At 41.1% G+C, this 16,093-nt stretch overlaps 1 protein-coding gene across 2 annotated transcripts in view; it reads left to right on the top strand.

Moving 5' to 3' along the window:
* Positions 1 to 1,015: 1,015 nt before the first annotated feature.
* TTC28 (tetratricopeptide repeat domain 28) overlaps positions 1,016 to 16,093 on the top strand; it is a 598,643-nt gene continuing 583,565 nt past the window's right edge. For both annotated transcript variants that reach the window (XM_060119074.1, XM_060119075.1), the window contains exon 1: positions 1,016 to 1,188. In XM_060119074.1, coding sequence (XP_059975057.1) covers positions 1,087 to 1,188 — 102 coding nt within the window. In that variant the 5' untranslated portion in view covers positions 1,016 to 1,086. The remainder of the gene's footprint in view (positions 1,189 to 16,093) is intronic.

The raw sequence follows: 16,093 nt of genomic DNA, 5'->3' as shown, positions 1-16,093 counted from the left end.
TCCCAGCTAATTATACCACAGGGTTTGGGAGCAGAGCCCCCTTCACTAAACTTTAGGAGTCTTGGAAGATAGGGCTGGAATTATACCACTGAAGCTTGGATAGCTTGGTGTGTGCCAGGCATTGTGCTCAGAGAGGTGTGTGCCTCATCGGAAAGCTCACCTCAACCCCGTGAAGTATTACTGCCGCTCCTCCCTTTGCAGATTTAGAGATCAAGGCTCTCTGGGTCTGTCAAGCGAACTGTTCAAGGTTTCCCAGTTTGCAAGAACCGGAGGCAAGACTTGAACCGAAATGTCCTTTTTCAAGGCCCCTTGGTTACCATAAAACAAAATTACTTAAGAGGTCTTGTCACTGGATTACCATTTGGTGAGCACTAGGTGCGGTGTTGACATTTTATCTGGATTATTTCAAGTCCTCCTAACTTGCTGGACGTTCCCGATTAAGGGGAAACAGGCTCCTGGAGACCTGACCTTAATCAGGCAAAGGTGAGTGGAGATGCGGGACTCGAACTCGGATTCTCCATTGAGTCCGGCTTTCCAGGGACATGGACATCAACTGTGCTACTTAGGCTGGCGCACGTGCTCACACACCTTCGCGATGGGGCTCTCATCACCTTAGCGGCGTCTTCCCCCGGGACTTCTTGGGATAATTCCCTCTTGGCTTGGACCATCTCCTCAAGCCCAAGTAGGTGAAGCAAAAAGGGCAGTGCCGAGGGGTCTGGTCCGGCGTCGTCCGCAGTGCGGCAGGCGGCGGCGCCCAGCCCAGAACGGCGAGCTCTCTGGCCCGGCAGGACGGCGCAGAGGGGGTGGGCGCAACGCTGGGAACAGCGGCCGGCTCCAGAGGGCGCGAGGCGGGGCGCGCGGGGAGGGGGCGCGGCGAGTGCGCGCTTGCGCGGTCGGGGGGACTAGCGGAGGCGCGCGGGGAGCGGGCGCGGCGATGCGCGCGTGCGCGGTGTTGGGTGTGTGGGGGTGTGTGGGGGTCGCCGCGGCGGCGCGCGGCACGGCGGGAACATGGCGCGCGGGGCCGGCGCGCGCGCCTAGCTGGCGGGACCGTTAGCTCGAGGCGGACGCGGCCCGGGCCCCGCGGAGATGGAGCAGTCGCCGCCGCCGGCGCTCGAGCCCACCCCGGGGTCGACCCCGGCACGGAGTCGTAGGCGGCGGGAGCCTGAGTCACCGCCGGCGCCGCCTCCGGTGAGTGCGTGAGGGGCGCGGGCCGGGAGACTTTCTTTGTGAAACTCCGTCGGTGCGAGCCGGGCCGGGCCTCGGCGGCTGACGAGCGCCCGCGAGGCGGAACCCGCCCTGTCGTCCGGGTTCGAGCCCTGCCTCGCGCCGCTCGGCAGCGGGACCCGGTCTATTGCCTGCCCACCTCAGTTTCCGCGGGAGTGTGTGTGCGCGCACGGGGGGCCGTATACAGTCGGCGCCTAATGCGCGCGGTGCCAATCCCTTGCCTCCGTCCCCGCTGGGCGGTGGCTGCCCGTGACTCGGGCCCACGGGACAGGTAGACCGCAGCCGCTAGGAGACAGGTGTCGGCGCAGCCCCGGGAGGCTCAGGTGCAGACAGCCCCAGGTGGAATCTAAGGCAGTGAGCTGTCCGTTCCCGGAAGGAAGCAAGTCTGTCGGTGTCTCAGCACAGAGTGATTTTGGAATTCTTTACATCCATCTCAGCGTGATGGTGTGTTTGGGGTATTTATCGGTCAGGGTGAAGGAAGTTGAGTGAAATGGACTTCGGAGGTGTGGCTCCGGCTGGATGGGATGGGATGCCGCCGAGCATCGGGCTCCCTAAACAGCCAGGGCATAGGAATAATCTGGAGCGCTTGATAAATTTACAGGCGTCATAACTCACCCCAGGCCCACGGACTCAGACTCTCCAAAGAAGAGGAGCAGATTTTGAATTTTTAACAAGCTCTTGAGTGATTATATCAGGCACATTTGACAAGCACTGTTTTAGTGTAAGCTTCCTGCGAGCAGGGACCTGATCTGTTCATTGCTCACCATGGCATCCTGGTATCAGGCGCAGTGCTTAGCACATGGTAGATGGTCAGTAAATATTTGTAGAAAGACTAAATGACTTAGGGAGTTTCCAAAATAGGAGTTCTTGTATTTTCAGGAGCTTTTTGAAGTTATTATCTCTGTCACATTTACTGTATGATGTGATTTTTCTCAGTCCCAACTTAACTTTTGTAACTGTTTATAAATGCCTTGTTTTCAGTATATTTTAGGCAAAAGCAGGGTATACTTTGCTTAGTATAAACCATCAACTATGTATAATCCTAGCTAGGTTAAAATTAATTCTGAAACTAAATTCTGAATTAAAAAATTGCATTTTTCTTTCTTTTCATCATTTGGGAACACTAGGCTTATAGGATTTTGTTCTTTTCAGGCAGGTAAATATTTACATTTTCATCAAAGCAAATCTGAATTACTGTTTATTCAGAAAAGCTGGCAATTTGCTTAAACCTCTGAGTATTTGTAATTTTTATGTGGTATTTTGAAATTGAGATTTATGTTTAGTTCAGAGTCAATGCTGAAGTAGAATTGTTTGAAAGTTATTTGATATTTCAGGAGCTGTTTTTTTCATGTTTTTTGAATTTCAGTACTTGATTTAATTTCAGTAGTTGTTCATGGACAAAATATGAATGTATACGAAGACAAAATTTTAGGAATATGCATGTGAAGAAGAAAAATTGAAAATTAGGTGCTTTTTTTCTCTCAGCATTTCATTTTTGTAGTTCATGCACATGTCTTTTAAAAAATTCCTTATTTTAATTGGGATATCAATATAATTGACATGTAACATTAGTTTCAGGTGTACAACATAATGATTTGATATTTATGTATATTACAAAGTGATCATTACAGTAAGTCTAGTTAACATCCATTACCATACATAGTTACAGATTTTTTTCTTGTGATGAGAGCTTTTAAGATCTACTCTTTTAGCAACAATCAAATATACTATACAGTGTTATAGTTCTATAGTCACCATGCTGTGCATCCCCATGACTTTTTTTTTTAAAGTGTCTTAAAAAACCCCAGCTTTGTTGAGATATAATTAATCTTACAATATGTGGTCTTTTTGTGACTGGCTTCTTTCACTTATCAGTGTTTTTGAGGTTTAGCCATGTTGTACCTGTATCATTTATTTATAGCTGAATAATACTTAATTGAACAGATATACCACATTGTATCTTTTCATGCATTGATAGACATAGGTTCCCCCCCCCCACTTTTTGGTTATAATGAATGATGCTGCTATGAACATTTGTGTACAAGCTTTAGTGTGGACATATGTTTTCATTTCTCTTGGGCATATCCCAATTGCTGGGTTATATGGTAACTCTATTTTAACCTTTTGAAGAGTTGAAAAACTGTTTCCTAAGTCATTGCATCATTTTGCATTCCCACCAGCAGTGTATGAGAGTTTTACAGTCTTGCCAGTACTTGTTATTGGTTTGTCTTTTTTTTTTAATTTTATTTATTTTTGGCTGTGTTGGGTCTTCATTGTTGCCCACTGGCTTTCTCTAGTTGTGGCGAGCGGAGGCTACTCTTCGTTATGGTGCACAGGCTTCTCATTGCAGTGTCTTCTCTTGTTGTGGAGCACCGGCTCTAGGCGTGTGGGCTTCAGTAGTTGTGGCACCCGGGCTCAGTATTTGTGGCTCACAGGCTTAGTTGCTCCGCGGCATGTGGGATCTTCCCGGACTAGGGATCGAAGCCATGTCCCCTGCATTGGCAGGCAGATTCTTAACCACTGCGCCACCAGGGAAGTCCCATGGTTTGTCTTTTTAACTTAGCCATCCTAGTAAGTGTTAAATGGTATCTTATTGCAATTTTGATTTGCATTTCCTTGATGACTAATGATGTTGGGCATATTTTTGTGTGTGTGCTTATTGGCCATTTGTATATCTTTGGAGAAATTTCTGTTCAAATCCTTTGTCCATTTTGGGGGGGGGGTCCAATTTTTAATTGGGTTATTTGTCTTTTTATTATTGAATTGTAGGAGTTTAAAAAATATTTTGGATACTAAATTAGATATATGATTTGCAAATGTTTTCTCCCATTCTGTAGGTTGTGTTTTAACTTTTTTGACAGTGTCCTTTGTTGCAAAAAACATTTTAATTTTGATGAAGTTCTTTTGTTGCTCATGCTTTTGGTGTCATATCTAAGAATCCGTTGCCAAATTCAAGGTCATGAAGGTTTACCCCTATGCTTTCTTCTAAGAATTTTATGTTTTTAGTTCTTATATTTAGGTCATCAATCCATTTTGAGTTAATTTTTGCATATGGTGTAAGGCAGTGGTCCAAATTCATTCTTTTGCATATTGTGATCCAGTTGTCCCAGCACTATATATTGAAAAGACTGTTCTTATCCCATTGGGTGGTGTTTGCACCCTTATTGAAAAATCAGCTAAATATGTGTTAGGTTTTTTTCTGGATTCTCAATCTTATTCTATTGCCTATCCTTATGCCAGTACAACACTATTTGGTTACAGTAGCTTTGTAATAGGTTTTGAAATTAAGTGTAAGTTCTATAACTTTGTTCTTTTTCAAGACTGTTTTGACTTTTCTGGGTCCCTTACATATGGATTTTAGGATCAGCATATCAATTTCTGCCCAAGAGTAGCTGGGATTTTTATAGAGATTGTGTTTAATCTGTCCTTTCAATGATGTTTTATAGTTTTCAGGACCAAGTCTTACATTTCTTCCAAAAATTTATCTAAGTATTTATTTTATTCTATTAGATGCTGTTGTACATGGTACTGTTTTTAACATTTCATTTCACATCATTGTTCATCACTAGCTCATGCTAGTGTATAGAAAAAATACAGTTGAGTTTTGGATATATCTTTTAGCTTCATCATTTAGTGGTAGTCTGTTCCAATTTTCTGTTTCAGATCTTTCCTCGAAAATAGTGAGGAAGAATGGTCTTTGAAAGCTCAAGTATGGATGCAAATCCAGGTTCATATCTCTAAGTTTTGACTCTGCTACTTACTAGTTGAGTTTTTGACAAATCTTAAGTGTTATATATCCAGTGTTCTCATATGTATAATGGGACAGTAATATCCATCTCAAAGAATTGTTAAGTAAAAGAGAATGTAGGTAGATATTTAGAACAATGCCTTGCGTGTGGTAGGGATTTGGTACTTTGTTGTTTATCTTCTTTTGCTAATTAACTCTATTTAAAAGCAAGCCCCAAAGCAAACAAAACTGCCAAACCAAAAAAAAAAAAAAACAAAAAAACAAAAAAAAACCTCCCCCCCAAAATAAACAAACCTAAAACTCAGACCAAAACAAACAAACACCAAACCCTCCCCCCACAAAACAAAAACCTCAAACCTCTTCCTGTCCCCGTCACTTTTCTGTGACCCCAGAAATCCCTGTGAGTGTTTGAGGAACAGTGAGTCTTTCACACCAAACAGTTGTATTGTAAAAGGCGGCTAAATCTAGGCTGCTCTATACGATATTTGACAACGTATTTGTATGTATTATTAAAAATAATAAAAGTATAACTGAAAGCTGTTTACTCTTACCCCATAGTTCTTATTAATGTCCTGTTCTTTTACTACTTATTTTTACTAAAAGCAGAAGCAGTATTTTTTCATTAAGTTTGTTGATTACAATTCTTGCTTCTTTTGAATGATTGCTATTTTTTTAACATCTTTATTGGAGTCTAATTGCTTTACAATGTTGTGTTAGTTTCTGCTGTATAACAAAGTGAATCAGCTATATGTATACATATATCCCCATATCCCCTCCCTCTTGCATCTCCCTCCCACCCTCTCTATCCCACCCCTCTAGGTGGTCACACAACACTGAGCTGATCTCCCTGTGTGATGCAGCTGCTTCCCACTAGCTATCTATTTTACATTTGGTAGTGTATGTATATCACTGTTACTCTCTCACTTCATCCCAGCTTACCCTTCCCCCTCACTGTGTCCTCAAGTCCATTCTCTACGTCTGCGTTTTTATTCCTGTCCTGCCCCTAGGTTCGTCAGAACCTTTTTTTTTTTTTTTTTTTTTTCTTTTTGCGGTATGCGGGCCTCTCACTGTTGTGGCCTCTCCCGTTGCGGAGCACAGGCTCCGGACGCGCAGGCCCAGCGGCCATGGCTCACGGGCCCAGCCGCTCCGCGGCATATGGGATCCTCCCAGACCGGGTCACGAACCCGTATCCCCTGCATCGGCAGGCGGACTCTCAACCACTGCGCCACCAGGGAGGCCCAAGAACCATTTTTTTTTTAAGATATCATATATATATGTGTTAGCATATGGTATTTGTTTTTCCCTTTCTGACTTACTTCACTCTGTATGACAGACTCTAGGTCTATCCACCTTCACTGCAGTACTATTTACAATAGCCAGGACATGGAAGCAACCTAAGTGTCCATTGACAGATGAATGGATAAAGAAGATGTGGCACATATATACAATGGAATATTACTCAGCCATAAAATGATTGCTGTTTTTAAAAAACTCTTAGAGACAAAGCCTGATGTTTGAATTGAAATTTAATAGTATTATTTTTATTTTGGTGCTTCTTCAGTAGCTGGAGTAGATTGCTATTTTGTGCAGGAGGAAACCAGAGACAACAATATAATGCAGATATGATGCTTGTAACATATCATGTTCATTGAATGTGTATTCACTATGAACCAAAGAAAATAATTGCTTATACTGTAAATATTATTTAAACAATATAAACTTACCTTCAGAATCACAATTATAATTAAATTTATAACCCACAGATCCACAGATTGATCTCACAGACATTTCTATAAGAAAAATTTATTTATTTATTTATTTAAAAATTTATTTATTTATTTATGGCTGTGTTGGGTCTTCATTGCTGCGCACAGGCTTTCTCTCTAGTTGTAGTGTGCGGGGGGCTACTCTTCGTTGTGGTGTGCGGGCTTCTCGTTGCGGAGCACGGGCTTCTCATTGTGGTGGCTTCTCATTGTGGTGGCTTCTCATTGTGGTGGCTTCTCGTTGCGGATATGAGCTCTAGTTGCGTGGGCTTCAGTAGTGTGGCACGCGGGCTCAGTAGGTGTGGCTTGTGGGCTCTAGAGCGCAGGCTCAGTAGTGGTGGCACATGGACTTAGTTGCTCCGAGACGTGTGGGATCTTCCCGGACCAGGGCTCGAACCTGTGTCCCCTGCATTGGCAGGCGGATTCTTAACCGTTGTGCCACCAGGGAAGTCCCTATAAGAAAATTTTATTTTACTTTATTTTATTTCATTTCATTTTATTTTTTTTTAATTTTTTATTTTTTTTGCGGGAGGTGGGCCTCTCACTCTTGAGACCTCTCCTGTTGCGGAGCACAGGCTCCGGATGTGCAGGCTCAGCGGCCACGGCTCATGGGCCTCGCCGCTCCGTGGCATGTGGGATCTTTCTGGACTGGGGTATGAACCCGTGTCTCCTGCATTGACAGGCGGACTCTCAACCACTGTGCCACCAGGGAAGCCCAAGAAAATTTTAAATCAAAGTGTCTGTATTTAAAAAAAACCACACACACAGCCTTTTATTATTACAAAAACTGCATGTGTGCATGGTATAAAATTAGAAAACATAAGACAAGCAAAAATACCCCCCTCCCGTAAAATTATTAATACAGTGATTACTACTATTAATACCTTAATACATAACTTTCTGGAACTTTTTCTGTACATCTTTCTATATAACAATATTTGCACACATACTGACAAATGTATATAGGTATTTTAGCTAAAATAAGACTGCACAAAATGTCTTTACTTCTAATTATATTTAAAATCATCTTTATTTAGGTATAATTTATAAAAAATAAAATTTATCAACTTTAAGTGTATAGTTGTATGAGTTCTGACAAATATGTATAGTTGTATAATCACCATCACAGTCAGTAAAAGTTGTAGAAGACTTTTCCTTTTTATTACTGAGTACTGCTCCAATGTACGTGTCCTGCAATTTGCTATCCAGGTGCTAGTCGATGAACAAACATTTGGTTTTTTTTCTGGTTTTTAGTGATTGTGAATAGAGCTACTATGAACATTCACGTACAAGTCTTTGTGTGTTTCATAAGACATACAGACAGACACACACACACATATATATATATATATAGTAAATATTTAGGAGTGGGATTGCTGGATTGTATGGTGAACATTATATAGATACTTTTTTTTTTTTTTTTTTTTTTTTGCGGTACACTGGCCTCTCACTGTTGTGGCTTCTCCCGTTGCGGAGCACAGGCTCCGGACGCGCAGGCTCAGCGGCCATGGCTCACGGGCCCAGCCGATCCGCGGCATGTGGGATCTTCCCGGACCGGGGCACAAACCCGTGTCCCAAGCATCGGCAGGCGGACTCTCAACCACTGCGCCACCAGGGAAGCCCTAGATACTGTTTTGAAACCTTTTTTTTTTCAGGCAGTGACCCCCCTCCCCACCAACTTTCCATTTAAGTAAATTTTCCTCTTAATAAATTCTCAGACAATATTAAAAATTTTGCCTATGGGGCTTCCCTGGTGGTGCAGTGCTTAAGAATCCGCCTGCCAGTGCAGGGGACACGGCTTCGAGCCCTGGTCCAGGAAGATCCCACATGCCGCAGAGCAACTAAACCCGTGCGCCACGACTACTGAGCCTGTGCCCTAGAGCCTGTGCTCCACAACAAGAGAAGCCACCGCAATGAGCCCGTGCACCGCAATGAATAGTAGCCCTGGCTCAACGCAACTAAAGAAAACCCACACTCAGCAATGAATACCCAACACAACCAAAAATAAATAAATAAATAAATAAATAAATTAAAAAAATTTTTTTTTGCCTATCTAAGAATGTTCTTTGAAGCTGTTATGTCAAAATCAGTATCTAATCCAGGATCATGCCTTAATTAATGTCACTTAAGTTTCTTTTAATGTAGCATGGTCCCTTTTTTCATGACTCTGAGTCACTGGGGAGACCAAACCAGTTGTCCTGCAGTTAACTTCTGGATTTGTCTGGTAGCTTCCATGTGGTGCCATTTATCTTGTTTCTTTTCCTGTAAACTAAAAGACTTGATGGATCCAAGTTAAATATTTTAGCTAGATTATACCACTGGTAATGTCTACTTAATGTTGCGATATAAGGCTTGTTTTATCATTAATATTTTCTTGCTGTTGAGAAACAGAAAGCAGTTATAATATCCTTCTATTCTTTAACTAGAGATCAGAGACTAGTCCCTTTTACTAGAGGTCAAAAGTAGTATTGGGAGATTGAACAAGCAGTAACAGTAACTAGAGAGTAGAACAGTAAAAGAGGGGAAGCAGGTGTCATAGTATGGCTCCAACTGCCCTTACTGTGACCACTACCAAAAACCCCCTTTTTCTCTCATGGCTATATTACCTCTAGGACAGGAAATTTCAGTCTGGAGAACATGCATTATTTAGTAATTAATAGTGTAAGGTTAAATTGCAGTAATCTGAAATGTGAGTTGTTGAGATTCTAGCTGACAAATAACTGTTTGTAATGAGGATGTGGTACTATGTTGTGGATAAAGAACGGATTGCTAAGAAATAGCAGGTGGTCTAAGTAAAACAGCAAACCTGACTCTGTTGTAGCTTTGCAAGAGTGAAAAGAAAGTTTAGCTGTGACTGTTAAATATGGAAGGCATCTTATTGTATATGGTTTTCCTTTTCATGATTATATATCTGGCATTGCCATGCTGTCACTGGCTAAGTTTGCCATAGTAGAAGTTCAAAAATTGCCATACTAGTGTTTCAACTTACTGTGGACTTAGTTCAGAAAATGGTAGGAAAATTTTCTTATCAGTATTCTCAGCACTTCCAGAATCGCATAAAGAACATCACTTTGATGAAGATGAAACTTACTATGATTATTATTTCCCTCTGTCAGTCATCATAAAAGGAAAGTCAGAAACCTTGATACTTATATTTTGCCAAATCATGCATATAGAAAGCCATTGGTGCCCATTTTTAGATTATAGATGTAAGAAAAAATGATTTTTGAAGATGAAGAGGGGAAAGTAAGAATAGGTTAAAAGAAAAGACATATTGGAAAAGAATCATCCAAGTAAATAGAAAGTAGGAGCAAGGGGAGATGAGAGAAGAGGGTAATTATTAGGTTTAAAGGACAAACATTCTAAAAATTATTATTGGGATCTCTTGTGTGACCTTTCTTTCTTTTGTGATTGAACTCTGCAGCATCAAGTAAAGCTGGAATGGATTCAGTTCTTTGGGGCTGAAGGTATTTTTCTTGGTTGTTTTATTTTAGCAGTTGGACTGGGCAGTTTAAGGAATGTGGTTTTAAAATAATAAGTCTAATCTTGACATCCTAAGTTCATGGACTAGAAGACTTAACAGTGTTAATATTGCAGTACTCCCCCAAATGATGTACAGGTTAAGTGCAATTCCTATCAAAATCCCATCTGCCTTTTTTGCAGAGATTGACAAGCTGATCCTAAAATCCATATGGAAATGCAGGGTACCCAGAATAGCTAAGACAATCTTGAAAAAGAACAAACTTAGAGGTCTCACACTTCCCAATTTCAAAATCTACTATAGGGCTTCCATGGTGGTGCAGTGGTTGAGAGTCCGCCTGCCGATGCAGGGGATACAGGTTCGTGCCCCGGTCTGGGAGGATCCCGCATGCCGTGGAGCGGCTGGGCCCGTGAGCCATGGCCACTGAGTCTGCGCCTCCAGAGCCTGTGCTCTGCAACGGGAAAGGCCACAACAGTGAGAGGCCCGCGTACTGCAAAAAAAAAAAAAAAAGCAAAATCTACTATAAAGCAACAGTAATCAAGACAGTGTGGTACTAGCTTAAGAATAACACAGGTCAATGGAATTGAGAGTCCAGAAATAAATCCTCACATTTATGGCCAACTGATTCTCAACAATGGTGTGAAGACCATTAAATGGGGGAAAGAATGGTCTTTTCAGTGAATGTTGCTGGACAACAGACAACTGGATATCCACGTGCAAAATGATGAATTTGGACCCCTACCTCACACCATACACAAAAATTAACTCAAAATAAATCAAAGACCTAAATGTAAGAGCAAAAACAATGAAAATCTTATCAGAAAACACAGGTCTATAAGTGACAACATTTTTATAAATTTATTTATTTATTTTTGGCTGTGTTGGTTCTTCATTGCTGTGTGCGGCTTTCTCTAGTTGCGGTGAGCGGGGGCCACTGTTCCCTGTGGTGCGTGGGCCTCTCATTACGGTGGCCTCTCCCATTGTGGAGCACGGGCTCCAGGCATGTGGGCTCCAGCAGTTGTGGTATGTGGGCTCAGCAGTTGTGGCTCGTGGGTTCCAGAGTGCAGGCTCAGTAGTTGTGGTGCACGGGCCCAGCTGCTCCGCGGCATGTGGCATCCCTCCGGACCAGGGCCTGAACCTGCGTCCCCCGCATTGGCAGGTGGATTCTCAACCACTGCACCACCAGCGAAGCCCATGACAACATTTTTAATGCAAGCATGTTAACCTCCATGTGCTTATGAGATATTATGCCAAGTTGTAGAGCAGAGGAAGCCATCAACTCCATAAGACTTAACCCTGTGACCGTCTTTTACTAAGAGCTTAGTTTCCTGAAATTTTGTTAGTGCAGTTTGATACTGAAGAGTATATATTTAATAAGGGCAAACACTTAGGTTGAAACAGTACCTTTTATTTTGGAGTTAATTGGTCATTCCCATTTCCCTCTCAGGAATTTGCATGCTACTAATATAATTTTGGAATTCAGGCACCTTTATTGGACATTTGGTTCTGTGTGTAGTTTCTTGTCCTTGGGAAAAGTATCTGACGGGATTGCACAATTTCCTGAGGGTACTAAAAAAGTACCAAAAACACTGCCACAAATGCTTTTGTTCTGTATGTAATGTTTTTGTGTAGAGTGCTGTCTTGGATCTTTATGGTTTTAGCTTATGTAGAAACAGGATTTTTGAAAGTTGCTCCACTGTCAAATAATGCTCTTCTTAAATTCATTGCTTCTTTCTTTATTTTATTTTTGGCTGCGTTGGGTCTTTGTTGCTGCGCGCGGGCTGTCTCTAGTTGCAGAGAGCGGGGGCCACTCTGTTGCGGTGTGTGGGCCTCTCATTGTGGTGGCTTCTCTTGTTGCAGAGCACGGGCTCCAGGTGTGCGGGCCTCTGTAGTTGCAGCACGCAGGCTCAGTAGTTGTGTTGCATGGGCTTAGCTGCTCTGCCAGCTGTGGGATCTTCCCAGACCAGGGCTTGAACCCGTGTCGCCTACATTGGCAGGTGGATTCTTAACCACTGTGCCACCAGGGAGGTCCCAAATTCATTGCTTCTTAATCTCCACAAAGATTTATGAAAACCATTTATAAAAATTGTTCAGGAAATTGATCATAAATTCCAAATATATTTCATAAAAAAATAAAATTTTTGTTAGGTATATTTGGAAGAACCATGTAAATTATAGAGTACTGTGTGTAGGCAGTGTTCCTTCCATAAGTATAAGGTTTGTTGGTTTCAGATTATTATCACTAACATGTTATGCTTACTATGTGTTAAGCACTCTTCTAAGTCCTTTACATAAATTAACTCATTTAATCCTCACAACTATCTTATGAGGTAGTTACTATCGTTATCACTGTTTTACACATGAGGAAACTGAGATACAGCAAGGTTACTAAGTAGTAACTTACTCAAGCTCAACAGTTAGGAAGCTGAGTTGCCCTGGATTCTAATTTAGTAGTTTGGCTCTGGAGTCTACGTTCTTAACCATTGCCCTAGACTATCTTTGATTTGAATGATCATTAAGGATATAGTCATCAATTAGAACTTTTGCTACTGAATGTTAGACTTGCTGCAGAATGGCAGTATAGGAATTCCCCTGGATATTTTGTTAAAATCTAGTTTTCATTGTGGGGTTTAAGGTTATGTTGGCACAGTATTCTGGAATTTGAGTCCCTATAATGATGATAGAGCCAAAGAATGAGTACTTGATACTAAGTTTATTCTTTCATTTTATCAATCAAAAGATAAAATTAACTACAATGTAAGCAGTTTATTTTTAAGTATTTAAAATTATAAAAGCTGTTTATTAAACTAATGCTTAATGAAGTACCTGACATCAATGTTTCTTGAATGAATAATGGGAATTAAACCAGATAATGAAGAAAAGTATTAAACAAAATGAGTCTATATAAAAATAATAGTTTTTAAGATAGTAAAGGAATGATTCTAATTTCATATGCATCTCTGAAATAAAAGGAATTATAAAATAAAATCATAGCTTGTATCTTCCTTGTTTATTGATGAAGGGAATCAGTCTTTATAATACAAATTAAAAGTTGTTAACTTAAAAACAAAGCAAAATTAATACTATAAGTCATTTATTTTATTTTATTTATTCATTTATTTTTTTGCAGTATGCGGGCCTCTCACTGTTGTGGCCTCTCCCGTTGCGGAGCACAGGCTCCGGACGTGCAGGCTCAGCGGCCATGGCTCACGGGCCTAGCCGCTCCGCGGTATGTGGGATCTTCCCGGACCGGGGCACGAACGCGTGTCCCCTGCATCAGCAGGCGTACTCTCAACCACTGCGCCACCAGGGAAGCCCTATAAGTCATTTATTGATTCAGAATTTTAGCCCAAGGTCAGGTTTGTGAAATTAACGTATAATTTTAGTTTCCTGAAAGAAGTTTTTGATTGTTTAAAAAAAAATGGATTCCAGAAATATATTCTTCATTTGAATTTCTTGTGAGATTAAAATGTAAGTATTTGCTTAATAAATATCAATTTTTGAGCTTTTCCTTATTCTTGAAGGAAAAAGTTGAAATAATTGAATGTCTAGACAGTTTTACACTGCTTTTTTGTTTGTTTGCTTGTTTTTGTTGCACTGCACAGCTTGTGGGATCTCAGTTCCCCACCCAGGGATTGAACCCTGGTCCTGGCAGTGAAAGTGCTGCGTCCTAACCACTGGACCACCAGGGAATTCCCTATACTGCTTTGTTTTAAGTCATGTCTCTTGGTGAACTCAAAGCTATTTAGAGAAGGATTTAAAATTTTTATCCTTTGTGAGATGGGTTGTAAACAAATTGGCAGATATTGAGAAATACGATTACTCTTCTACTTTAGAGTACATATTTATTTCTAGTTGAAGTTGGAAGAGATAGAATTAGTCGATGTGTTTGGTAGTTAATTTTTTTTCAAAATGTGGTTGGTTTCCCACCATTGTCATAGCATTTTGATTGATTTTATAGAGGGAGTTATGAAAGTGAATTTGTGTCAATTTGGCTCAGACATTTAAAAAAAGTTTTGTTTCTTGTGTGTTTTATCACTTTTTGTTCATAGTGAGTTTAGATACAGCAGTATTTTAACATTGGCCTTTAAAAATCATGACACTAAAAACACATATTATGTTTAACAATACTGCAGAAAATAAAAGTTACTTTTATTAAATTTCCACTTATACAAAGTTTGTATGTAAGACATGTATTTACTATTAAGGATAACGAACTCTTAAATTTTATATTCTCAGCCCAAGATATTTTTGAGCTTCAGTAAATAGAAACCATAATTTATAAAATAAATTGTATATCTACCATGAATTACCTTACTTTTGATTTCTGAATGGGACAATAGTGAAGGTAGTAGTTTTATTTTGCAGGGTGGAAGATGATTTCATTGCCTGATTTTCTACCCATTTTGTCCTGTGTGTGTTGTCAGGTCAGATGTTCTCAACCAAGAGTCTTAAAAAATCACTCCATATGTGAGAAAATTATTTCCCTTATAGCTGCAAGTCCAGATATGAACTTTAAAAAGCATGTAAGCAAGTTGTGCTTAAGTGTTGCGTTTCAAAGGCTGCCTTAAATTTAGAGAGTTGTGTGTCATGGCATTGTAGCATATGTAGTGTCAAAAGCATGAGATCTGCACCTTATTGTCCTATCCATAAAGTGAGAATGCTACCGTTGCTTATTTTACAGGGTTGTTGTCAGGATTAAATGAATTAATACATATATATTATTTAAAACACTTCCAGGCACATAGTAAGTGCTAAATAAATGCTAGATGTGTGTGTGTGTTTTGTTGTTGTTATTACTATTGTTGACCTAAAACAAATAGACTGCCAGATATTTCTCCAGCAAAGACAGGTTTATTTGGGATCAGCAGAGAATTGCAGTTTGGGGTGGGCATCCATGGTGAGCATGCACGGCAAGGGAAGGAGAACACTTTTATACAGAGGAAGTTGGGAGGACTGTAGTAAAGGAGTCCATGGCTTTTCAGTGGTTGTGTCCTTGCCAGGAAAGAAGAGGAACCTTTCCTCTTCCTGTTGGGCTCTGCTATCGTTACAGGGTATGGGAGCTCCCTTTTCTGGTCTCCCAACTCTGTTTAACTGAGGTTTCTGTTTATTAATTTTTTTTTTTTTTTTTTGCTGTACGCGGGCCTCTCACTGTTGTGGCCTCTCCTGTTGCGGAGCACAGGCTCCGCGGCATGTGGGATCTTCCCGGACCGGGACATGAACCGGTGTCCCGTGCATCGGCAGGCGGACTCTCAACCACTGCGCCACCAGGGAAGCCCCCTGTTTATTAATTTTTAACATTTCTCCCTTTTCATCAAGATCTTTCTCTGAAAGCATCTTTTATCAAGAGTCAGGTTTTCTAGTTTCAGTGGCTTTTTGTCCCTCAATGCCAGGAAGGACGTTTCCTGGGTGTAGTATCTCATGTTGGAGGGAAAGTGCACAGATTGGAAAGTTAATGATGTCGTATTTGAGTAACAAGGAGGGCTAGGAGGGAAAACTCTCAGGTACTTTTAATCTAAAATCCATATGTTATCAAGATCACAGACACTGGAGATCATCTGAAGTTCTATGTTATCATCAAAGGTTTGGTGGCAAGCTTCCAACAGGCTTGGTCCAGATATCTTGGGAAAGCTGTCTCATCAGATGTCATCTGCTTCAATTCCAGGAAATCTTTACTTTCAGATCACCAGATGATGGTGCAGGTCCATTCAGGGTTTGGTGCTTTCTTTATGTGTGTCACATGAATCCAAGAGTCTGTTCCTTGAAGTTTGGTGGTATAAGGGTTGGTTAGCAGTACCTGATAGGGGCCTCTACAGTGAGGTTGAAGAGAGCTCTTCTGGAGGTGTCTTTTCCAGTAGATGAAATCTTCAGGTTTCA

The sequence above is a fragment of the Mesoplodon densirostris genome, chromosome 15, assembly GCF_025265405.1.
Source record: "Mesoplodon densirostris isolate mMesDen1 chromosome 15, mMesDen1 primary haplotype, whole genome shotgun sequence".
NCBI lineage: Eukaryota > Metazoa > Chordata > Mammalia > Artiodactyla > Ziphiidae > Mesoplodon > Mesoplodon densirostris.
The sequence above is the reverse complement of the archived record's forward strand: the minus strand, read 5'-3'. Positions and strand labels throughout refer to the sequence as shown.